At 42.4% G+C, this 26,620-nt stretch overlaps 1 protein-coding gene across 1 annotated transcript in view; it reads right to left on the reverse strand.

The window, feature by feature from the left end:
• The window catches only part of ATG4A (autophagy related 4A cysteine peptidase), a 46,130-nt gene that overhangs the window by 5,535 nt on the left and 13,975 nt on the right, over positions 1–26,620 (reverse strand). Inside the window, exons 3-10 of the mRNA XM_068251145.1 lie at positions 26,514–26,585; positions 20,499–20,597; positions 18,974–19,075; positions 16,479–16,551; positions 11,552–11,631; positions 8,826–9,013; positions 3,503–3,581; positions 1,701–1,846 (exon numbers count right to left, since the gene is read on the reverse strand). Coding sequence (XP_068107246.1) covers positions 1,701–1,846; positions 3,503–3,581; positions 8,826–9,013; positions 11,552–11,631; positions 16,479–16,551; positions 18,974–19,075; positions 20,499–20,597; positions 26,514–26,585 — 839 coding nt within the window. The remainder of the gene's footprint in view (positions 1–1,700; positions 1,847–3,502; positions 3,582–8,825; positions 9,014–11,551; positions 11,632–16,478; positions 16,552–18,973; positions 19,076–20,498; positions 20,598–26,513; positions 26,586–26,620) is intronic.

A 26,620-nucleotide genomic window follows, 5' to 3' on the forward strand; every position in this document is an offset into this window, starting at 1 on the left:
TCGTCTCTATGACGGCAGAGTCATGCGAGCCGGTCAGGAGCCGCTTTCATTGGCTCCTGACCCTGTTTTTCAATGTAAGCCAATGGGAGCGGCTGACATTGAAAGACAGGGCCAGGAGCCAATGAAATTGGCTCCTGACCGGCTCACATGACCCTGCCGTCATAGAGACAGGCAGAGCCTGTGAGATGCGGCAAGAATAGTCGGGTTTGAGCGGCGCGATCGGCGGGTAGCGGCGGAAACGCGCTGCGGACAGTGATTGAGATCTACGCCCTGCCAGCCAGGAGCCCACCAAAACAGGGCGTAGATCTCAATCACTGCGGTCCTTATCTAGTTAAAGTAAACCTTTTTGGAAAGAAAGGGCCCCTAGGGGGGTACTTACCTCAGGAGGGGGCTTCCCCCATCCTCCTCAGCCAGCTTATTTCAGCGCTGGCCCACACTGCAGCAACACTGACATAAATATTTACAATCAGCAGTGCGCGCAAAACGCACTAGTGGTTTCCCTCTTGGGCTCGGGTGGAAATAACAAATATTGATCGGGGTCCACCCTATTGCACAGATGCGAACCATCTGCACCTGCGCAGTATAGAGGACCCGATCAGGCTCAGATGTTTACTCTGGAGCCTATCCGAAAGCCACTACCATGCTTGTGCGCATGGCTGCAGAGCCCTTGGATGGCAGAATCTTCGGGTGTCCCAGCGCTGGATTCTCTCTGGTAAAGGTGGCCATACGCTGGTCGATTTGCCATCAGATCGACCCCTCTCTGATCGAATCTGATCAGAGAGGGATCGTATGGCTGCCTTTACTGCAAACAGAGTGTGGATAGATTCACCATCTGTGAAGCTGCCACTGCCGCCGCCTCCCCCCCAACTCCAATGTAAATAATCCTAGCAGTGTTCAGAGATGAACTGAAGCATTGCATATTTCTCAAGAACCCACATAATGTTTAACATCTGGGGTAGGCAGATAATAATGTAATGCTGAATAGTAAGATATAAGCAGGGCCGGCCCTAGACTTTTTGCCGCCTGAGGCGAATTTTTAAAAAATTGTCACCGCCGCCCCTCCCCCCCCCTCAGGGGGGGGGGGGCGCTCTGGGGGGCCGCCGAGCTGGAGGGGTAGCTGGCAGGACGGGGGTATTGGGCCAGCGGCGGGGAGGGGGGTCGGACCCCCCCTCCCTCGCCTGGGTCCCCCGTCCTCCGCTCCCCTCCAGCCTAAATAGAAGCAGCCGTATGTGTAAGAGGCACGGGCGGGGAGGACACTCACCTCTTCCCAGCGTGCGTTTCACTGACGTCACTTCCTGCAGCGTTGCAGGAAGTGATGTCAGTGGAGCGCACGCTGGAGCGAGGAGGAGGTGAGTGTCTCCCCGCCCGTGCCTCTTACACATACATACGGCTGCTTCTATTTAGGCTGGAGGGGAGCGGAGGATGGGGGACCCAGGCGAGGGAGGGGGGGGGTCCGACCCCCCTCCCCGCCGCTGGCCCAATACCCCCGTCCTGCCAGCTACCCCTCCAGCTCGGTGGGCCGGCTCCCCGCACCCACGGACGGGCGGGTGCCACCCCTGGAAATTTGCCGCCTGAGGCAAAAGTTTCACCCCGCCTCATGAGCGGGCCGGCCCTGGATATAAGCCTCCAAGTGTTATATTGTGAAAGTGGGAATAAGAAAATGACTCTTCAGTAAAATGATCCAGGTTTACAATACATACCAATGCCACAGAAGGGTCCAGATTCATAATCTTCATCCGGTTAGGATTTTTTTGGCAGTGATAAGTCTGGTCCTGTACTATTCCAGTTTCTTCTGTGTCTACAACAGTCTGTGTTGTGTGAGGATCCAAATAAATGAGCTCATCCCCTTTAAAAAAAATTAAATAAAATATTAACTGAACATGTGCTACACATGTACATTACTACTGGACAGAACACGTTATAACATAAATGTTTTGCAGTTAGGCATCTGCAAAGTCCTGGCTCACACGTTGTGACTTTTTTAACCACTTCAGCCTTCAGTCGTTTTCACTTAATGCATCCGAGCAATGTTCACCTCCCATTCATTAGCCTATAACTTTATCACTACTTATCAGAATGAACTGATCTATAATCTTGTTTTTTCCGTACACCAATTAGGCTTTCTTTGGGAGGTACATTTTGCTAAGAGCCACTTTACTGTAAATGCATTTTAACAGGAAGAATAAGAGAAAAAACGGAAAAAAAAAATCATAATTTCTTTGTTTTCAGCCATTATAGTTTTAAAATAATACATGCCTCCATAATTAAAACTCACGTATTGTATTTGCCCATATGTCCCGGTTATTACACCGTTAAAATTATGTCCCTATAACAATGTATGGCGACAATATTTTATTTGGAAATAAAGGTGCATTTTTTCCGTTTTGCATTGATCACTATTTACAAGTTTAAAATAAAAAAAGTATAGAAATATTTCATCTTTACATTGATATTTAAAAAGTTTAGACCCTTAGGTAAATATTTACATGTTTGTTTTTTTGTTATTATTGTAATGTTTTTGTTTTTTTATATTAAACATTTTATTTGGGTATTTTTTGGGAGGGTGGGATGTAAACAGAACTTTTATAATGTAAATGTGTGTTAAGGTTTTTTTTTTTACTTTTAGTTGTAGTTTTACTTTTTGGCCACAAGATGGCGGCCATGAGTTTGTTTACATGTCGTCACTCTAAGCGTAACATACGCGTAGAGGGACGTATGGGGGACGCAACAGCCAAAAAAAGCGGAGCTTCTGAGAGAAGCTGTCGCTTTTTCTGCGGGGGAGACGAATCAGTGATCGGGCACCATAGCCCGATTCACTGATTCGTGGGCTACTGATCCGCGATCGGGAGCGCGCGTGATCGGCCGCGGGAGCGCGCGGACGCGCACATGGCCTCCTGGGCGTAGCTAGTACGTCCAGGAGGCCAAAGTAGTTAATATGTATGTCATGAGGGTATTTTACTGTTATTTTTGTAATAAAGGCTTGTAATTATTGCTATAGTATAAAGGGAAAAAAAAAAAAACACTACACTGAAAAAATACATGTTTATTTCTAAATAAAATATTATCACCATACATTGTACTACAGACCTAATTTAAATGTTGAAATAACAGGGACAAATGGGAAAATAAAATGTGTGGATTTTGTCTAGAATAACACATTTTATTTTTAAACTATAATGGCTGAAAGCTGGGAAATGTTTTTTTAAATAATTATTTGCAAAAAGTGCTGCCCAAAGAAAGCCTAGTTTTTCCCGCAAAAAATAATATAAAGATCATTTCAGTGTGATAAGTAGTCGTAATGTTCTTGGCAAATGAATGATTTATAGATCATTAATTTGATCTATCATTATAATGAATGATATATAGATCATTTTAGTCTGATAAGTAGTGATAAAGTTATTGGCAAACGAATGGGAGGAGTGTGATGTGAAAATCAGTAGTCAGTGGCCTTTTTTATTCTCTAACTTTTAGAGGAATCAGAATGAGCTGTGTAATAGCTTACCTGAAAAGCCTATGAAGTAATAGGCATTATTTGGTTTCCCACCTAAAGCTCCTAAAGACTGGGGCATTTTAAAACATTCCTGTGGGGAAAAAAGAAGTTACTTCTTGTTTAATATTTTTAAAATATACAGGATACATTTTCTATTAGCTCAATTCTTAATACCTTACAAGTAGATACAATGCTTCAGAACGAAAAATGTCTGTTCCAGGAGACAGAAGGCTCAAGTCTACATTAACATTGAAATCCTTAGAACTACTGGTATTTAAAGAGAACCTGAGGTGAGTTTCTGCAATCAATATAGGACACAGAGGCACATTCTGCATACTATCACCAGCCTCTGTGTCCTTATACTGTGCTCCCAGCCACGCCCCAAGCTCTGCTGCCCCCCCTTATAAAAATACCATGCTAGCGACACACAGATTGTCGCTAGCTGGCTGTTTACATAGATGCTGCCACTCACAGCCGCTCGGCCCCCCTCCTCTATAGCGCGGCTTCCCGCCTGCGTCTTGATTGGAGGAAGCTTACGGAGGCGGGGAGGGACGCATGCGGGGAGCCGCGATGTACAGGAGGCGGGGGAAAGGCGGTGAGTGGCAGCATCAATGTGAACAGCAAGCTAGCAACAATCTGTGTGTCGCAAGCGTGGCGGTTTTTATAAGGGGGGGACAGCAGAGCACGGGGCGCGGCTGGGTGCACAGTATAAGGACACAGAGGCTGGTGATAGTATGCAAAATGTGCCTCTGTGTCCTATATTGATTGCAGAAACCGACCTCGGGTTCTCTTTAAAAGTTACTTCTTAATAATACTGCAGATATGCTGCATTGTTGATGTTGCAATTTGACCAGCTTTATGAAAGTAGTGGCAGGAGCACAGTTTATTTACTGCAACTGCCTATCAGTGTGTCACTCTTACTGCCCCCTTCCTTGGAAGCAGATTTAACCACTTAACGACCGCCTAATGCCGATTTCTGTAGATTTCTACTTCCAAACATGAAGTAGATATCAGGTTCACATGTCAGCATTAGAATTCTCATAACCACTGTATGTTTACAGTATTGCGTTTGTAAGTGACTACACCTAGGCCGTGATATATATATATATATATATATATATATATATATATATATAGATAGATAGATAGATAGATAGATAGATAGATAGAGACAGAAAGATAGAGTGAGAGAGAGAGAGAGAGCTATCACATCATTGTAAGATATATAAGATATATACTCAGGAATAAACACAGTCTGGAATTTTAAGTAGGAATGAGTGAGAACTATTTAATGATTGGCGGCAGGAATCTAGAGAAAGTCAGATCACCGACGTTAGTAATGTTTTTAACCTCCTCGGCGTTCTATTGAGATCACCAGGGAGGCTGCGGGAGGGTTTTTTTTTAATTAAACAAAAACTATTTCATGCAGCCAACTGAAAGTTGGCTGCATGAAAGCCCACTAGAGGGCGCTCCGGAGGCGTTCTTCCGATCGCCTCCGGCGCCCATAATAAACAAGGAAGGCCGCAATGAGCGGCCTTCCTTGTTTTGCTTAGATCGTCGCCATGGCGACGAGCGGAGTGACGTCATGGACGTCAGCCGACGTCCTGACGTCAGCCGCCTCCGATCCAGCCCTTAGCGCTGGCCGGAACTTTTTGTTCCGGCTGCGCAGGGCTCAGGCGGCTAGGGGGGCCCTCTTTCGCCGCTGCTCGCGGCGAATCGCCGCAGAGCGGCGGCGATCAGGCAGCACACGCGGCTGGCAAAGTGCCGGCTGCGTGTGCTGCACTTTATTTGATAAAAATCGGCCCAGCAGGGCCTGAGCGGCAGCCTCCGGCGGTGATGGACGAGCTGAGCTCGTCCATACCGCTCAGGAGGTTAATATATAAGGCTTGGTGAAAAGCACTTCCTGGTTGTGGACAGACAGACACACCAGCTCTCCACAAAGCCGGGTAAATGAGGAAGTGGTTTATCTGTGTGGCTTTTATATTGGTGAAAACTAACTGCTTCTCTGGGTGCCTCCGGAATCTGCTGGCAAAAGGCCAATGTAGTCAGATACCAGAAGTCGCTGTAGAAGCTCATACTTAACTGTGTCAACAAAAATACTTCTATGCATATGGACCACAAAAAAAACAAACAACAAAAAAAACACCCTAAGATTGTTTTACAGGTGTTGCTACAATCTACAGTGAGATACGAAAGTTTGGGCAACCTTGTTAATGATTTTCCTGCATAAATCGTTGGTTGTTACGATAAAAAATGTCAAATATATCATATAGGAGACACACACAGTGGTATTTGAGAAGTGAAATTAAGTTTATTGGATTTACAGAAAGTGCGCAATAATTATTTAAACAAAATTAGGCAGGTGCATAAATTTGGGCACGGTTGTCATTTTATTCATTCCAAAACCTTTAGAACTAATTATTGGAACTCAAATTGGCTGGATAAGCTCAGTGACCCCTGACCTACATACACAGGTGAATCCAATTATAAGAAAGAATATTTAAGGGGGTCTGTGACATCAGGCGACGCCCAGTCGTCCAAAACGCAGAAAAAATTGCAGATCCAGCAGCCGTTTCTGATCACCGCAATCGATCGCACATCTATTGCAGGGCTCAGAAAGACAAACTTTGGTTTTAAGATAGACATTTCTGGGAAAGGTAGTTAATTGCGTTTAGCACATAGCTGTGACAAGCTGGTTCCCCGGCCACCTGGAGAGCGAATGGCCCCTCTCAGAGGATATGCCAGCTGTTTCGCTCTGATAAGGAGGCCTAGATTCAGCCAGGCAGGCTACGAATCCCCGGGAGGTCTTGACACCTTGCTCCCTGGTAAGGCTCAAAGGGAAGCCAGTTGCTAGCACACATCCTGAATGACCTGAGGCTCATAGCATAATCCATAACTTCCCAGATCTGTCATATTTCTGGGGTTCCAGAGATGGCAGCTTCGCCAAACGTGGGGAAAGTGTAGCATGAGTCCCGGTGCTGGTTCTGTGACATTCCCAGAACTCTGTCCCCTAAACTCTCATAGCAATATGGGTTTGAAGAGACGGGGGGTAAATTCTCATGATAGACCTGTCATATTTCATGTCCTAGGATTCGTAAAATCATGCTGAGTGTGAATATGCGGTATAGATTTTAACTGCCCCCACGTGCACCCCAAGACGGGCCGAACTAGAATTCTGCCAGTCTGAGGGTCTGTAAGGATGGGACAGCCCCTGCTCCATCCTCCCGAGGCTGGATTTTTGCCTGTCATAGCCACTCCCCGCAGCGATGGGTGATAAAACTATTGACAGGCTGAAACACAAGTGTCCTCCACCGTGAAACACCATCTTGATCACATCTGTGCCAGCTTGAGGATATGCTGGCATCCACCTGGTCTGAACTCTGAACTTTGAACTGAAACAAAAGGAACTCTACAAGTTTTTTCCCACAACAGGACATCTTTCCACAAATCCTAAGTATTTTCTTCCTTTTTATTTCATCCTGGCTATTAACCCCCTTGGCGGTATGAAAAATACCGCCAGGGGGAAGCGCAGCAGTTTTTTTTAATTTTTTTTTTTTTAATCATGTAGCGAGCCGAGGGCTCGCTACATGATAGCAGCTGCTCAGCGGCATCCCCCCGCCCGCTTCGATCGCCTTCGGTGATCTCCGATCAGGAAATCCCGTTCAAAGAACGGGATTTCCTGGAGGGCTTCCCCCATCGCCATGGCGACGGGGCGGGATGACGTCACCGACGTCCAGGGACGTCATTGGGAGTCCCGGGCCACCCCTCGGCGCTGCCTGGCACTGATTGGCCAGGCAGCGCACGGGGTCGGGGGGGGGGCGCGCGCCGCACCAGATAGCGGCGATCGGGCGCGCGGCGGCGGCGATCGGGGTGCTGGCGCAGCTAGCAAAGTGCTAGCTGCGTCCAGCAAAAAAAAATTATGTAAATCGGCGGCACCCTCCGGCGGCTTACCCCGTGTCCAGCACGGGGTTACCGCTAAGGAGGTTAATGTTTCAATAATTGTTGATTTTAATGATTGTCTGTATATATTAATTATTTATATGCGTTAATAAACGACGTTCAAATGTCCTTTGTTTATTCAGCTACCCTGCTATTCAGCCACACGATCTGAATCCAGACTTCTGGAGAGACACAACTATTGTATTGTTGTTGTTAGCTAGACAGAATAAAGTGTGTTTAACCGTTTATTTGCAGGTCTAGAAATAGCTAGTCAGTGGGTGCTTCTGGCCCAGGAAAGCAGAAGTGGTGGCAGTTATACCCTGAAATAGTGTGTAAGTTGAAATTTCCGTAACTCGCAGGCTCCCTTCTAGTCGGGTTGCTGCCCAAATTCCGTCGATTTCCGTGCACCGATTGCGACCACAGCTTGCATGGTCTGTGTGCTGAAACCGATTGGAAAGCAACTTGCGTTCCGACCACTAGGGCTCCTGTGACAGGTCAATTGTAAGTTTCCCTCCTCTTTTACACTTACCTGAAGAGTAGCAACATGGGGGTCTCAAAACAACTCTCAAATGACCTGAAGACAAAGATTGTTCACCATCATGGTTTAGGGGAAGGAAAAACAACACAGCATTTCAAGAAAAACACCTGCTACCTACAGTAAAATATGGTGGTGGTTCCATCATGCTAAGGGGCTGTGTGACCAGTGCAGGGACTGGGAATCTTGTCAAAGTTGAGGGACGCATGGATTCCACTCAGTATCAGCAGATTCTGGAGACCACTATCCAGGAATCAGTGACAAAGCTGAAGCTGCGCCAGGGCTGGATCTTTCAACAAGAAAACAACTCTAAACACTTTTTAAATCCACGAAGGCATTCATGCAGAGGAACAAGTACAACGTTCTGGAATGGCCATCTCAGTCCCCAGACCTGAATATAGTTGAAAATCTGTGGTGCGAGTTAAAGAGAGCGGTCCATGCTCGTAAGCCATCAAACCTGAATGAACTAGAGATGTTTTGTAAAGAGGAATGGTCCAAAATACCTTCAACCAGAATTCAGACTCTCATTGGAACATACCGGAAGCGTTTAGAGGCTGTTCTGCAAAAGGAGGATCTACTAAATATTGATTTCATTTCTTTTTTGTGGTGCCCAAATCTATGCACCTGCCTAATTTTGTTTAAACAATTATTGCACTCTTTCTGTAAATCCTATAAACTGAAATTCACTTCTGAAATATCACTGTGTGTGTGTCTTCTATATGATATATTTAACTGACATTTTTTATCGTAACAACCAACGATTTACGCAGGAAAATCATGACGATTAACAACGTTGCACAAACTTTCGCATCCCACTGTATATAAGCTGATTTGCGTATGACAGAATACATGTAAACTTACTTTAAAAGCATCTATATAAACCGGATTAATCTGGTTTATTCCTAAGCGCAGAGGGACAATGAGCAGCAGTGGCTTCCATACTGCGTTCTGCTCTGAGGTGTCCCTATACCTGCTCCAAGCACTTTGGTGACTGTAAGATGTGGCCTGTGCTGCGCTCCAGCTGTGAGGGCGATAGCGGCACATTTTTCCTAGAACAATGAGATACAAGCATTCATTGAGATACAAGCATTCAACAAATTAGAGGTCTTATATGATCACAGGATCTGATCTGAGACTGCATATTGCCAAGGAAGATATTATAAATAACAGAAACTGAGCCTGTTACAGCATAAAGTTACTTAAACTAACAATGGCAATTAACAACTGTCAACCTTGAAGCTCTCTCCAGTTACACTTTACTCATGGAGGTGGTCAGTCCAATACTAGCAACTCTTTGTTGTCTAATGGGACAAAACAATGTATTTGGGTGGTGGAAAGGGATGATTTTTTTTATTTACCTCGAGAAAAATATTAAAGTCAAAATCAAAGTAGAAATGTCTACCAATGGATGTGCTGAAACCAGCAGCAACTAGTCTGAATACCACCAGTGACTAGACATGCTCAATTGAGAACCATTGCTTAAAGGGGCACTGTAAAATTTTAAATATGTGCAAACATATACAAATAAGAAGTACATTTTTTCCAGAGTAAAATGAGCCATATATTATTTTTCTATGTTGCTGTCACTTACAGTAGGTAGTAGAAATCTGACAGAAGTGACAGGTTTTGGACTAGTCCATCTCTTTATAGGGGATTCTCAGGGATCTATTTATTTTCAAAAGCACTTAGTGAATGGCAGTTGCTCTGTCCAACTGCCAAAAAACTGTGTAGCGAGCAGGGAAGCTGGCCAGCATCATTGTTTAAATCTTTTTTCGGGAATATCTTTATAAAGAATGAAAGCCTTGCTAAGAATCCCCTATGAAGAGATGGACTAGTCCAAAACCTGTCACTTCTATCAGATTTACTTTACCTACTGTAAGTGACAGCCACATAGGAGAAAAGTAATTTACGGCTCATTTTACTCTGGAAAAAATGTACTTCTTATTTATATATGTTTGCACATATTTTACATTTTACAGTTTTTCGCTGTAGTTCCCCTTTAAAGTGAACCTCCAGACTAAAAATCTACTCAGAAGTACTGAAAAGTCTTGGTGTTTAACAGTTTCACAGCATCAGAACTTTGTTTTTCTTACCAAAGCCTTATTTTTTAGCTGCACAGAAGCTAAGCTCCGCCCCATCAAAGAAAACAGCCGGGCATTTTTCCCCTGATGCTGTGCAAAGCATGATGGGATTTCTGATGTTGTTGTTCTTGTTGCTTAGCAATTGGAGGGGTGATCAGGACACAGGACAGTTGCAACTGTGTCTCATGTTCCCTGTCACCTCCTTTCAATCAAAAAGATGGCTGCCCTCATGAAATCACAAACATTTGCCTGTTCATTTAAAACTGGGTGGGTAAGAGATTATATTACCTATCTATTTTAATTAACATAACTAAACTAATGTAACTTAACGACAGTATGTTTGTTTAGGCTGAAGTTTTAAGACTGTGGATCGTGTAAGCTCACTAGCTGTAGTTGATTAGCTTGTTGCTTCACAAAGTCATGAGACACAAAGTCATTGAGAGTAAAACTTCAGCACCAAGGCTATGCAACCTGCAGGTTACTCTTAAATAGAGGTAGATCCTGTGCTTATACAACACCTTTTCCTCCAAGACATCTTTTATAGAGAAGAAAAAAATTACAAGATGGAACAAAAAGGTCTTAATCATCTATATCTTCCATCACTATTTAAATGGCCCCCTCAGTCACAAGATAAAGGGTGGGTGAGGACGTTTGCTGCATCTTCCCCACATGACATGCCTCAGCCACAATCCACCCACATTCAGCTTTATCCCATGCCTGAGAAAACCTTTACTAACTGGAATAAGAATTAACTCAGAATCAACAGAAAATCTAACCATTCTGACCACATCATTAGCCGATCAGGAGTTAATATTACAATTTTATGCACCAGCCCTAATTAAAGCACAGACTCCTGGCTTACCATAACAACTGTACTAAATGAAGCAAAAAAAAACAAAAAAAAAGGAAAGTTTAGCCTACTCCTTGGTGATAATTGCCCCCCTACTAATACATGTGACAGATGTGCTTTCTTGGATACAGGTTGTCATACACTATTGCATTATTACAGGTAATCAAAAGACAGCTAGCTAATATAATTTACCTGCTTGCTACCTTGCACCAATCAATATTAGATCACATCTCTGGAGTTTGGATAGCTGTCTCTCTAATAAAATTGCACACAACAGGAAACGGAGCTAAGGAGCCAATAACCAGATATTTTAACAATATTTACTGCGAAAAGATCAAATGAGCAAAGCTAAAAACTTTGTGCAAGGATTTATTATATACATCAAAAAAATCAGAGGCAGAAGTATAGTTACAGTCCCATATCTGGTCAAACAGACAAATCTCATGAACATATTCTTCGGTGTGTATGGCCAGTTATAGACCCTTGACAGCCAATATTGCCCTGCTTGTCACCAATGATGCTCCCTCATCACATGTACAGAAAAAGTGAACCAATTTGAATGGTGGATTTGATAGAATACTTACCACATTTGACATGAAAATTTTAGCAAAACAATGCAAAAAAGTAACTAAACAGGTTGCAGGTGAAATACTTACTAATGTCTTCAATGACCACAGTGTTATCCATTGAAACATAGACAGCTAGTGAATTCCATTCATCAAATAAAGCAAGTTTCCTAGAAACAGGAGAGAAATGTATGAATTCACAGTCCTCCTAATATGCAGTGTGGTGTACAAAAAGCACAAGCGGAACATAGCCACATGTCTCACATTGTATTTATATAATAACTAGATCTAAGGCCTGTTACAATAACGGGTGCTAGGTCTCTGCCGTTACACCCCTCTTCCCTCCCGCCCGTCGCAGCGCCCGCAGGTAAATGTGCAGCATCGCCTTCTATGTGGAGCAGTGTAGTGCTGGCTGTTACAGTGAGATGCGAAAGTTTGGGCAACCTTGTTAATCGTCATGATTTTCCTGTATAAATCATGAGTTGTTACGATAAAAAATGTCAGTTAAATTTATCATATAGAAGACACACATAGTGATATTTGAGAAGTGAAATGAAGTTTATTGGATTTAAAGAAAGTGCGCAATAATTGTTTAAAAATAATTAGGCAGGTGCATAAGTTTGGGCACTTTTATTTTATGGATTCCAAAGCCTTTAGAACTAATTATTGGAACTCAAATAGGCTTGCTAAGCTCAGTGACCCCTGACCTACATACACGGGTGAATCAAATCATGAGAGAGTATTTAAGGAGGGCATTTGTAAGCTTCCCTCCTCTTTTAATTTTCTCTGAAGAGTAGCAACATGGGGGTCTCAAAACAACTTTCAAATGACCTGCAGACAAAGATTATTCCCCATCATGGTTTAGGTGGAAGGATACAGAAAGCTGTCTCAGAGATTTCAGCTATCTGTTTGCACAATTAAGAACATATTGAGGAAATGGAAGACCACAGGCTCAGTTCAAGTTAAGGCTCGAAGTGGCAGACCAAGAAAAATCTCGGACAGAAGCGACGAATGGTGAGAACAGCCAGAGTCAACCCACAGACCAGCACCAAAGACCTACAACATCATCTTGATGGAGTCACTGTGCATTGTTCAACCATTCGGCGCACTTTACACAAGGAGATGCTATATGTGAGATCGATGCAGAGAAAGCCTTTTCTCTGCCCACAGCACAAACAGAGTCGCTTAAGGTATGCTAAAGCAGATTTGGACAAGCCAGATTCATTTTGGAATAAGGTGCTGCGAACTGATGAAACTAGAATTGTGTTATTTGGGCATGACAAGGGGTGTTGTGCATAGAGGAAAAAGAACACAGCATTCCAAGAAAAACACCTGCTACCTACAGTAAAATATAGTGGTGGTTCCATCATGCTGTGGGGCTGTGTGGCCAGTGCAGGGACTGGGAATCTTGTCAAAGTTGAGGGATGTATGGATTCCACTCAGTATCAGCAGATTCTGGAGACCAATGTCCAGGAATCAGCTGAAGCTGCGCCAGGGCTGGATCTTTTAACAAGACAACTACCCTAAATACTGCTCAAAACTCACTAAGACATTCATACAGAGGAACAAGTACAACATTCTGGAATGGACATCTCCGATCCCCAGACCTGAATATAATTGAAAATCTGGGGTGTGAGTTAAAGAGAGCTGTCCATGCTTGGAAGCCCTCAAACCTGAATGAACTAGTGATGTTATGTACAGAGGAATGGTCCAAAATACCTTAAACCAGAATCCAGACCTGGAAAGGAAAAATGGATCGCTGCAACCACCAATGTAGCCAACGGGAGTCTGGGACCCGAAGCATCAATAAGCAGTGAACAAGAAAGGATGTCCCGCTGCACCGTTGTAGGGTAATAGGATCTCTCCGACTTTAACACATCAGCAAAAACACAGACAATAGCTCACACGTATCGGAACTCTGTATGGCTCCTTAATCATAGCTATGATTAAGGAGCCATACAGAGCTCCAATACGCGTGAGCTGTTGTCTGTGTTTTTGCTGATGTGTTAAAGTCGGAGAGATCCTTTTACCCTACAACGGTGCAGCGGGACATCCTTTCTTGTTCAGAATCCAGACCCTCATTGGAACCTACAGGAAGTGTTCAGAGGCTGTAATTTCTGCAAAAGGAGTGTGTACTAAATATTGATTTCATTTCTTTTTTGTGGTGCCCAAATTTATGCACCTGCCTAATTTTGTTTAAAACAATTAATGCACACTTTCTGTAAATCCAATAATCTTCATTTCACTTCTCAAATATCACTGTGTGTATCTCCTATATGATATTTTTAACTGACATTTTTTATTGTAACAACCAACGATTTATACAGGAAAAACATGACGATTAACAAGGTTGCCAACTTTCGCATCCCACTGTATATGCCAGGAAAAGTGCTGTTAAACTACAGTTCCCATGATGCCTGCAGCTTTTACATCATGATTGTCTGAAGCACTTCCCCGACTGCTGGCCAATCCTAGCTGGGCTAATGAATATGCATGTCAGCTGACACGCTGGTACCAATAGTGAGGTTCCCAGGAAGCAGTCAGCTGACTTCCTGCGCCCAATCACGCGCCCCCAATGCAGTCCTATGGCAGTTACCGACGTGGTCCTCTGCCGCTACACTCCTCTACTCTCCCGCCCCTGTTGCTGCCGCATCTCCCACGATGCGCATCTGCGCACGCATTGCGACGCATACCTGCACAAACACGCCCGCGCCGCGCCCCTGTACTGGCCAACGTCCACCCACGTGCCGTGCATGCTCGCTGGGAAAAAAGCACGGACGCAGGAGGATGCAAGGAAACACAAGGGTTTTATTATAGAGGATAACAGCAAAACAACACCAGTTTGTTTTTTAGTTACAAAAATACACTACAGCTTTACAATAAAATAGCGTTAGATTGTATAGCACAAGGAAACTGCCCTCACACATGGGGGATTGGCAATAGTAGGGCTTATGGTGGTACCTGGGAGATACTAAGGAGACCCCCATATGCCTGTTCATTACCCAATAAATAAGAACCTTCTTCTGTATTGTTCTGTTGTTCAACTCTTCTATCTCCTTTATTCCTGATTGTAGACCTCCTGGTAGCTGCTTCCTGCTGGACTACCACTGCATCTTTGCCAGGCAACCCCGTCCCCACCAACAGTGTTGCGAACGCCAACCACGTCACCGCTCTGCTACTCTACAATCCATGGACCCAGGCAAAGCATCCTAAAGGGAACCTGACGTGAGAAGTGTATGGAGGCTGGCATATTTGTTTCCCTTTAAACAATACCAGTTGCCTGGCAGCCCTGCTGATCTATTTGCATGCAGAAATGTCTGAATCACACCAGAAATAAGCATGCAGCTAATCTTGTCCGATTTCTGGCAAAAAAAAGTTTGATCTGCATGCTTGTTCAGGGTCTATGACTAAAAGTATTAGGCAGAGGATCAGCAGGACAGCCAGGCAACTGGTATTGCTTAAAATGAAATAAATATGACAGCATACATATCTGCCTCCAAGGCTCCCCATTAGTCTATGGTCAGGGTGAAACTCCACCATGAACAGGATTCTCATTGGTCAAACTGACTAATGGGAATCTACTTCAGGAAGAATTCTCAGTGGTTCAGACCATGGACCAATGGGGAGCTTGGTGGGAATTTCAAAGATTCTTTGCTCCCTGTATCGTAGCACTTCAGAGTCCTGGCAAGTGGTAGCAAAGATGCTGGCGGGCTCATTAGTAAAGCAGGCTCCCAGATGCTAACTTAAAGAGCAACTGTCGCAAAAATCTTAAAATTTTAAAACACATACAAATAAGAAGTACATTTCTTCCAGAGTAAAAAGAGCCATAAATTACTTTTCTCCCATGTTGCTGTCACTTACAGTAAGTAGTAGAAATCTGACATTACCAACAGGTTTTGCGTTAGTCCATCTGTTCATGGGCGATTCTCAGCATGGCCTTTATTATTTATAAAGACATTCCCTGAAAAATATTTACACAAAGATGCTGGCCAGCCTTCCTGCTTGCTGCACTTTTTTGGCAGTTGGACCGAGCAACTGCCATTCACTAAGTGCTTTTAAAAATAACGTAAACCTTGAGAACCGCCCATGAGAAAATGGGCTAGTCCAAAATCTGTTGGTAATGTCAGATTCTACTACTTACTGTAAGTGACAAAAACATTGGAGAAAAGTAATTTATGGTTCATTTTACTATGGAAGAAACGTACTTTTTATTTGTATAGGTTTACATGTATTTTACATTTTACGATTTTCGCGATAGAGGTCCTTTAAGCTGGCAGCAGATTAGCAATACAGACTTTTCACCTGCTCTGAGCAGGTGAAAAGTTCTTACTCCATTGCCTTCATGCTTGACAGAAAGCATCACTTCTCAACAGCATTAAAGAGGTCCTTGCATGGAGCAAAAGAACCCGCCTGGCCGGGTATTATATACAGTTGAATTAGGTGGCAGCCTCGTGGCCTAATTTTGGTGAGTTAGGGAATTGCATACGGCCCCTTGTGTCTATAGAAGTCAGATTGTAGCTATCAGGATGCAACAGATAAGCAATTGTAAGACCTGGACCTAATGTTCAGTTTCAAAGATAATACTTAGAACTGTCGCCAGTTAAACTGACTGCTGATACTAAAATAAGGATCACATCTACAGTATATGTGCACACCATATTCTACACATCGCAGACTATTCTAATTTTGGTCAATGAGATGGTAGATTTATGATAAAGCTAGAATTAGATCAAAGGGTTAAGTTTGCATTAAGCTTCTTTAAATGGTAACACAGTCAGTGTGAGGGGTAGCATATGGATTAATGTGTGGGCAAGATTTGTGTAAAGGTTCAGTGTTGAGCATATTTCAGGGCTAAGATTAGCGTCAGAGATCAGTTAAATATTATAAATGGATATTTATAGTTAGCAAACTATTGAAATGTTATTGCCACTGTGTATCTGTCAGCACCAGAGAGCCATCTCCAGTAACCAGCACACTAACTGAATGGAGCAGACATACCAAAACAGGATTTACTTACTTTAAAACCTGAGCCACTGTATTTGGTCCAAACCATTCTCCTATAGACTTCCCTTCTCCTACGCCCATCTGTGCTGATTTATCACCCAAAAATAAGCAGAAATATAGATTATTTACAAACACAATATGTTCCTTGTAGATTTGTTCTATTTAATTAAGATCAATATCATAATCTGAATTGCTAATCAAATACAAATATAAAAGCAGTGAGTGAATCCTTATCCCCAGCTTCTGCATGGACACTGGCCCTTTACTGTCCCTGATGAAGAAGAGTGAGCACTTTGAAACATGTTGAAATTATCCTTTGGCTAATAAAGATGTCCATATATAATGTACTGATCTGTTGGGGAGGAGCTGCTGGCAGCCTTACCTTAGAGCTCAACAGAAAGTACCCTTCATGACGTGTAATTTGACAAGTGGCTATTCTTTTTGTATACAAAGACTATCTATAAAAAAGCTGTGAACAGTAAATGAAACATAAGAGTCATGTGAAAACAGCGGGAGCTGTGGCTAAAAGTATTAGAGGCAGAGGATCAGCAGGAGAGTCAGGTAACTGGTATTATTTTAAAAGGAAAAATCAATATCCTTCTCAGTTTAGGTTCCCTTTAATAAACAGAACCCTGCAATTCTTATAAAGGGGCCACAATGGCAGCAAACATAAAAGAAGATACATATACTGTATAAAGGAGGTTATTGTTATTAGAAAGGCATGTAAGGTACACTTTAACATACTGTAATGATATTGGTGGCTGCATTTGTTATTTGGGGGTAGTGATTGCTGCATTTGATATCTAGGGGTTATAGTTGGAGCATTTGTAATTTCAAGGGCTCCTGATTGCTGCATTTATCATTTGGGAACTCATGATTGGTGCACTTGTCATTTATAGGCTCATAATTGTTGCATTCGTCATTTGGGAGCGCATGACTGTTGCAATTCTTATTTGGGAACTCATTATGGTTGCCTTTGTCATCTGGGAGCTCATGATTGGTGCAATTGCCATTTGGGAGCTTATGATTGGTGCAATTGCCATTTGGGTGCTCATGATTGGTGCAATTGTCATTTGGGAGCTCATGATTGGTGCAATTGTCATTTGGGAGCTCATGATTGGTGCAATTGCCATTTGGAAGCTCATGATTGGTGCAACTGCCATTGGGGAGCTCATGATTGGTGCAATTGCCATTGGGAGCTCATGATTGGTGCAATTGCCATTTGGGTGCTCATGATTGGTGCAATTGTCATTTGGGAGCTCATGATTGGTGCAATTGTCATTTGGGAGCTCATGATTGGTGCAATTGCCATTTGGGAGCTCATGATTGGTGCAATTGCCATTTGGGAGCTCATGATTGGTGCAATTGCCATTTGGGAGCTCATGATTGGTGCAATTGCCATTTGGGAGCTCATGATTGGTGCAATTGCCATTTGGGAGCTCATGATTAATAGTAACATATACACTAAAATAAACATTATAGAGTGTGTGAGATGTGAGATAGAGATATGAGCTTTAGCAGGGGTTTCAACTCTAACTAGACAAGGCAAACTACATTTATATTGCTTTATCCTGGTGGTCTCAAAGTGCCAGAGCTGCAGCCACTAGGGCGTGCTCTATAGGCAGTACCAGTGTTAGGGAGTCTTGCCCAAAGGCTCCTTGCTGAACAGGTGCTGGCTTACTGAACAGGCAGAACCGAGACCGACACAGGTCACGTGTGTAAAAGGCAGACGAAAGGTGCCCATACACTTGTCGGTTTAATTTTAATACCCTGAAGATTTGATTGATCTGCAGGAAACAGATTCCCCCAAAATGTCCAATCAATCGGCTTTCAGTAAATCAAAAGTATCAATCGGATAGGACAGAAGGCAGAAGATCTAGGTCGATTGGGGCCAGGCAGAAGCGGTGGTAGATTGATGAGCCATAGTCTTGCACTGCAAACAGTACAAAGCTGCAGTTCCAATGATTTTCAATAGCTTCACTGGCTTCTTTAAAGAGGAACTCCAGTAAAAATAATGTAATAAAAGTGCTTCATGTTTACAATAATTGTGTATAAATGATTTAGTCAGTTTCTGCCCATTGTAAAATATTTCCTCTCCCTGATTTACATTCTGACATTTACTACATGGTGACATTTTTACTGCTGACAGGTGATGTCAGTGAAAGGAGATGCTGCTTGCGTTTTTGGCAGTTGGACCCAGCTGTAAACAGCTATTATTTCCCGCAATACAATGAGGTTCACAGACAGGAAACTGTCAGGACCATGGTGCTGACATCCCACTGAGGGAGGGGTTTCACCACAATATCTGCCATACAGAACCCTCTGATGATCCGTTTGTGAAAAGGAAAAGATTTCTCATGTAAAAGGAGGTGATTGGGAGGAAGTTCAATTCTTGGTCACGGTTTCTCTTTAAGTGCATGGCCAGCTTTAGACTTTACATATAGCACACTTGAAACAAACGACCTTTTAAATCAGTTTCTGACAGATACAGAGGAGGGCTAGTCTTACCCATCTGATGAATGGAGTAACAGCTATTTTTTCTGTCCAGAAAACACTGCAGGATTTGGTAATACTCTTCTGGCTGTTTTTTGTGTTTCTCCCACTGCCATTCTGAAAAAAAGAATAAACAAAGTATATATTTTACTTCGGTAAGAGCCATGTAAATTTAAACATACCATTAGTTTCGTAATAAGATAACTATATATGGCCAGTCTTAAGATCAGCTGTTACCCATAAATATTACCATATATTAGCCATTTTATCTTCTTACAATAAGACCAGATTTCATATTTTCATTAACAATTATACTAACCTTCACCTATAAGCCATTATCTCCCGGGTGGTGTGCATGTCCATTACATAATACTCTAAAAAGTTACTAGAGGTCTCTTAATCTTCAAATATGAGAGAAAAGGCAGCATATTATCATAATAAGATAGACTATGTGGCAATTAATCTTTTCATTTTAAAGGCGAGAGGGCTATGGAGGCTGCCATTTTTATTTCCTTTTAAGCAATACCAGTTGCCTGGCTGTCCTGCTGATCTTCTGCCTCTAATACTTTTAGCCATAGACTCTGAACAAACATGCACATCAGGTGTTTCTGACATTCTAGTAAGATTTGACTAGATTAGCTGGATGCTTGTTTTGGTGTTATTCAGACACTACTGCAGCCAAATAGATCAGCCGGGCTGCTGAAAATAAAGAAAATAAATATGGCAGCCTTCATATACCTCTCAATTCAGTTGTCCTTTTATCTGAGGTAATAAAAATATATTTACAAATCTATCCATATTCTGGAAGTCCATCCATCCTGTCCACTTCATATAATATTTATCAGCGCTATCCAGTTTCAAGAAATGCAGCCTGTCATATTTAATGAATCTATTGCCTGTCTCCACTCTCTCACAGTAGAGAGTACAGCTGATCTCCAATATTTAGGAATTAAGCTCTTGGCCACATTCAATAATGATGAATAGACTTCTAATCTTTCCCCATGTTTGATGGGATGCCATGTAACAAAACACACCAAGGATTCCTAGGATTGTCTCTTCCTCCATTAAATTCATCAGCTCTAAAGTCAAATTCCAGAAATCCTCCATTTCTGGGCAAAATCACCATATGTGAGAGCGGGTACAAACACCTCCAGAAGCCTCACAAACAGGCATCAGAAGTCTCTGGGTATATCCTATGTAACGTTTCAGGGGTCAAATACCAGGGAGTCAACAGTTTAAAAGTTGACTCCTGGATAGAGGAACCAAATGATGAGATATAGGCTAGATCTAAAGCTGCAGTCTTCAGGGCCTTATTATCTGGTACACCGATTTCCTCCAGGAAGCTGCCTTCTTTCATTCCTTCACTGTATGGCTCATGACCTCTTAATTAGATTGCCCTCTTAATTGGTTGAAATAACAATCTTCGTGGAGGTGTGAGGAATAGAAAACATAGATATTTATACAGGTCTGTGGTGGAGTCTCCTGCTGTATGGTGAATATAGTCTTTGTAATGTTCTGGAAGGCTGCATACAGTACTCACCTCTACCTAAATGCTGGCAGATTAAAGCTTGAGCTAACATCATTTGCCCACATCTCAGCATACATCCCCAGCCAGCATCAGAGGAAGGGCCTGTTCCTCCTGAGTTCAGGTAGAGAAAAGGGAAACACAAATTTTAAACTTGCAACAGATTTACAATGGCAGACATTTGCAAGACTGGACCTGTTTCCACTACACGCAGATTGGATGCAGAATGGATGCAGAAAAACTGACTCCAATGAATGCCTATGGGAAAATCTGCTTCAGAAAAATCACGTTTAGTGGAAACAGGCCCATAGGCATTCATTGGAGTCAGTTTTTCTGCATCCATTCTGCATCCAATCTGCGTGTAGTGGAAATAGGCCCTTACAGACTACTTCATTTAAAATTGGTGCAGAAAGCAATAGTATATAGTAGAACTTCCTCTTAAAGGGCAGACCAATAAAGAATAAGGTTAAAAAGCGGTTGCATTGTGTCAGTACATATCATTGCTATTCACAACATATTATGAAAAATCCAATTTATACAATTTATGTATCGGACTTTGAATGTATCAGTTTCAGATTGTGCTTGTGAACCAAGTCCTTGCTGCGAGCTCTGCAGGAAGGACTTGGTTCACAAGCACAATCTGAAACTGATAGGTGAGAAACTTTCCATGGCTGTCATGTTTCCATTTACACAATGTAGGTCGCCTGACTGTCCTGATGATCCTCTGCCTTTAATACTTTCAGCCATAGACCCTGAACAAGCATGCAGAACAGATGTTTCTGACAAGATTTGCTGCATACTTGCTTCAGGTGTGTGATTCAGAGACCACTGACCAGAATGATCAACAGGATGCCAGGCAACTGGTTTTCTTTAAAAGGAAATAAATAACGCAGCCACCATATGTCTCTGATTTTAAGTTCCTTTAAAATAAAATGAAAAAGTCTAATTTTCTGGTTGAGCCCTAAAGGAGATTTCTAATGTTTAATTTTCGGATGTTTGCATTGGTCAAGATGAATACCAGTAAGCCATGTTATTTCAAAACACTACCACAAAATATAGCTACAAAAAAAAATCTTTTGTTTTAATTATCCGTTTATGGTGTGAAACACAAGCCCCAAATGCCGAAATCCGTCCCTCCACACCATTTTACGTGTCCCTGAAGAGCATCAAATCTGCATGACTGTAAGCTGTAAAGGACAGGTGGAAATTGATCCATGCTGTGTACGGGTTTGTACCGGTGGACTTTCCATGGAGATGGCAGGCCATTACAGATGTATATATGCACACATTTTTTGGCCTGTTCACATGTACCAATTTACATTTTTTTTTATTAATGTACCACTAACTTTTTTTATAAATTTTCTGGTACAGTGAAGATATATTTAAGTGACAGTGCCTATCCTTACATTTTTTTTTCTAAATACATGCAGCCTCACCATCTACTGTTGTGATTTGCTGTATAGGTCTATGGTTTGCGTACATTTGCTGTAATCAGATTTGTGAAATAAAGTCACAGCACAGCACAGGTTGCTGGTTTCCACTTCCTCCTTTCATTTACTGCAAATGACAACACGCTACCTTCCCATCCAGAGGAGCACACCAGTGCAGGGGCCACATTTAGATATTGCACCTGGCGTTTTCAGGGTGCCCACCGGAGACACACCCCCCCCCCCCCCTTCCCCTGTTCAATTTTAATAAATAGCACGGCTCACATCTAAGGCTGTGTTTCATATTATGTGATTGAGTCTGACATCCCTGGTGTAAAACCTTGTTCCTGTAACAGTCATAGATGTGGAAGAGCTGTAACAAAGCAGGTACTGTACTAACTTTCTCGCCTCCTAGTGATTTTTAGAGACATAGGCCTCAAGTCATCAAGCATTACCGCATTCGGTAACTGCGGATTTTTCAGAGCATTTAGGAAAAAGTGTCAATTCATCAAGGCTGTTACGGCATGGAAAGCTAAAATTACCGAGCAGTGCGATAAAAACCTCAACACGTCAGTACATTCTAATTCATCAAGATTACAGCATGCGGTAAAGCAAGTACCCTACTCAATAATTACCAGCAGCTCTCCTCTGTCAGAAACAGTGCGGAGGAGCCCTGACTCACATAAGCAGAGCAGACACCAATAGAAACAGCACGTCTCCTGCAAGTACTGCTGATCTGACATTGAAAGGTTGTGAAGGCTTCTCGGGAGGGTCCAGCTTTTCTTCCCCACAGGCAGTGAGCAGAGAGAAAAGAACAAAAGTGGTTTCCCATGCCTCCCTTCCCTTAACTTTTTAGGTTCCTGTTTAAAGATGCAAAGTAGCTAGTGGGAAAACCACCTAAGCACGGCATGTGTAATGTCTCCTGGAAGTTCATCTATGCTGCGGCAATGAATTAAAATGTTAAGAAAGAATAATGAACAGATTCAGAGTGAGCAAAGGCAGTATAACAAACATGTACATTCTAAAGGGATGTGGGGATGCCTTTTACTATTGTAATGCCCTCACTGCACCAAAAAGCATATAACAACACAGAGACAGCTCCACACTGCTCTAATGTTACTAAACAGGTTTTTGTGAACTGAAGCATAGTATTTCAGTAAATTACTTAACTTCTACCGCACCTGTGAAAATACTGATGAATTAGCAAAAAAAAAAACTAAAATATACAAATGTGGTATTTTTCCCGACCTTTTTTTTTTTTTTTTTTTTTTTTAATTCGACCAGTCTTGGGTGAATTGAAGCCATAAACAGAGCACATCTCCCACTGCCGCCAAGTGATTTTAAGGCAAGACTGTACTTACGTATTATCCCATCTGCAGAGTTTGGCAGCTTCTTGCAAAAGTTATATTTGCCCCCCTACCACGATCTAACCATTTTTTGAAAGCTGAAAGCCCTGGCTTTCCTTTGCACGAGGTCCCGAGTCGGTGTAATGCTTCGTTCCCAAGTTAGGAAGGTTTGAAAAAGAGGTGTGTCCCCTGCTTTTGGCTGCAGAGAGCACAGTGGAATAGAGTCTCTAGCCTCGGGCAGTATCACACTCTGACAGAGGAGACGAGGGTGCATAGCGGGGCTGCTTCTTTTTCTTCTGTAATGAGACCCCCAGGGCACTTGACACAAGTTTTGAAAACACAGATTCATGCTGCAAAAAATGAAGACTACCTCCCGGGTGAGCTGCTGATCACTAATGTCGAGTTCGTCCGGTACTTATGTAATCACGCTTTCTGCAGCCAAGTGCAGGGGACACCCCTCCTTCAAAACCATTTAACTTTGGAACAAAGCATTACACAGACTCGGAACCTGGTGCAAAGGAAAGCCAGGGCTTTCAGCTTTCCAAAAATAAATAGATCATGGTAGGGCAGCAAATAGAACTTTTACAAGAAGCTGCCAGACTCTAGAGAGGGGATAATACGCAAGTACCGGCAAGACAGCCACAGACTATAAATATTCAGGCTTGGTTTACAACATCAGCTAGCTGGCCGCTAGCACAATCAGAAAAAAACAAAGATACACATTTGTCTATTATATTTCGTTTTTAAATTGAGGAACAGGCACATATGTCAACACTACACAAACATCATGCAGAACATACTGTACAATCGCATGTGAAAATCACAATTTATATAATCACATATAAATGACCACATATTTCCAAGTTTCAGGCTATGAGATATTTATTATCATGTAAAGTTTGACAATATGAAAAAGCCACCAGCCACATTGGGCATTGTAAATTACAGTGTGTCACTAGTCATCAACAAATGCAAATCACCTGACGCAGGCAGAAGCACTGGCGAAACATGTTGTGACGGGTGCCAGCATCTCTAAGTGAGAACTGTCCTCTATTCCACGGCTCCCAGACTTGGTCCAGTGCTGTGGCCGAGCGCTAGCTGAGTGTTCGGCTCTCCAGAAGATGCAACATCGCTGCACTGTACAGATTAGGAGCTATTTGTCTATGTGAATTTTATAAGTGCAATTGTATTTTTTTTTTCTTTTTAAGAGAAGCTAGTAAATCAGTTATACTCTACTGGAGCGCTCTGTCTCCTTTTCTTTTTCCACTACTCGTCAACGACTAGATACTTCAAATTATCAGACTGTGTACAACAATATGGACTGAAGAATTATTTTTGCGGTCATTCATCATTACATACACCAAGCATGATTTGATTTGCAGAAGCCTTTGAGATTACATTGTAAATAGTGCATTTCTGGCTATTCTGCTCAATAATAATAATATGTAGCAAGCAGAAAATTTGGACATCAAAAGCGCCCAATAAAATAGAGGGCGCAAGGGCCAGGAAATTTCCCTTTATAGCTGCAATTAACATGCGCGCCTAAACTTCTGCTGTGCCCCATAATTTACATATGAGCAGTGGTGTGGATATTGGCGGGTTTGTGGCGGTGGTGTGTGGAGAGGCGGGGCTTCAGAGGGAGGGCACGTGTGAGAATCGGGTCAGGTTTAGGGTTAGTTACATTTCTGTAAAATTTACAGATATTTTACTATGGGTATTACCAAAGCTTAACAGTAGAATATTGGTAATTTTACCGATATTCTATTAGCAGTTATTTGTGGCACCCACATTTCCCAGACATCCTTTTTGCATGTACACAATATGTGAGCGTTAACATGGGCACTCTTCCTCCTGAACTGGTCAGTGGAGAGGGGTAATGCCTGTGAATTGGGTGGTATCAGAACCTCCATCAGGTTTTAATTTCTGCTTGACTCTAGATAAGTGACAGATGGTCTAACCTTTTCACACTTTGCATAAGAAATTGCATACATTGCTGTATTATATGTTTGATGCCATAGGAACAGATGGAAAAATGCTCTAATGGAAAGGCAGACAACAATCAAGCCCAGGCACAGCCTCTACCCATCCTTGCTCTATTCCAAAGTAAAATAAAATGGGTTACAAATACTGACTAAACCAAAGCATATGGCCCCAGCAGTTATGAGAAACAATTCAAGTCTTACCTGCTAAATATGCTCTTTTGCTATAATAAGCTTTAATACAGCTCTGTATTAAAGAGACTCCGTAACAAAAATTGCATCCTGTTTTTTATCATCCTACACGTTCCAAAAGCTATTCTAATGTGTTCTGGCTTACTGCAGCACTTTATACTATCACTGTCTCTGTAATAAATCAATGTATCTTTCCCCTGTCAGACTTGTCGGCCTGTGTCTGGAAGGCTGCCAAGTTCTTCAGTGTTGTGGTTCTGCTATGAACTCCCCCTTTCAGGCCCCTCTATGCACACTGCCTGTGTGTTATTTAGGATTAGAGCAGTTTCTCTCTTTATCTTTTACAAGCTGGATAAATCGTCCTCTGAGCTGGCTGGGCTTTCACATACTGAGGAATTACAGACAAGGGCAAAGCTGTTTGCAGGAAGAAACGAGCAGCCTGAAACTTCAGTGCATGAGAACTGCAGGGGGAAAGGAACACACAAATAATCTCTTGAGATTCACAAGGAAGGCCTGCTTGTGTATGGATGTATTTTCTATGTGTGGACATACTGTACATCAACCTACTTCCTGTTTTGGTGGCCATTTTGTTTGTTTATAAACAAACTTTTTAAAGCTGTTTTTAACCACTTTTAATGCGGCGAGGAGCGGCGAAATTGTGTCAGAGGGTAATAGGAGATGTCCCCTAACGCACTGGTATGTTTACTTTTGTGCGATTTTAACAATACAGATTCTCTTTAAAGCTTATTATAGCAAAGGAACAAGTGGAAGTGATTCTGTCTGTGAATGGCCAGTGTACTGCACACAGAACCATTACAGACAGCAACACTGCTCTCATTCACTATCATTACCGTGAGACATGGAATGAGGGCAACAATGAAACCAATAGCAGCATTTTCTGTGGTGGAAAAGGGAAGGATAAACATTTCATAATTCCCCACATTTCCTGTACAGGTCATTGAGACAGGAGTGAGGGGGAATCTTAACAATAGGGACACAGACTAAATAAGGTTTTATCCCTCAACCACATTTCAAAAATATTTGGGCTGGTATTCCATTTGCTTAAAACAACAGCTGTGCCATACTTACCAATAGGAGGAAACTTCTTTCTATATGTAAACCACAGTCTGGAGGTAATATCTGAGAGTAGATCACTTTTCTCTGGAATCAGAGACAGGACAGTTATGACTGAGAAG

Source organism: Hyperolius riggenbachi, chromosome 8, assembly GCF_040937935.1.
Source record: "Hyperolius riggenbachi isolate aHypRig1 chromosome 8, aHypRig1.pri, whole genome shotgun sequence".
NCBI lineage: Eukaryota > Metazoa > Chordata > Amphibia > Anura > Hyperoliidae > Hyperolius > Hyperolius riggenbachi.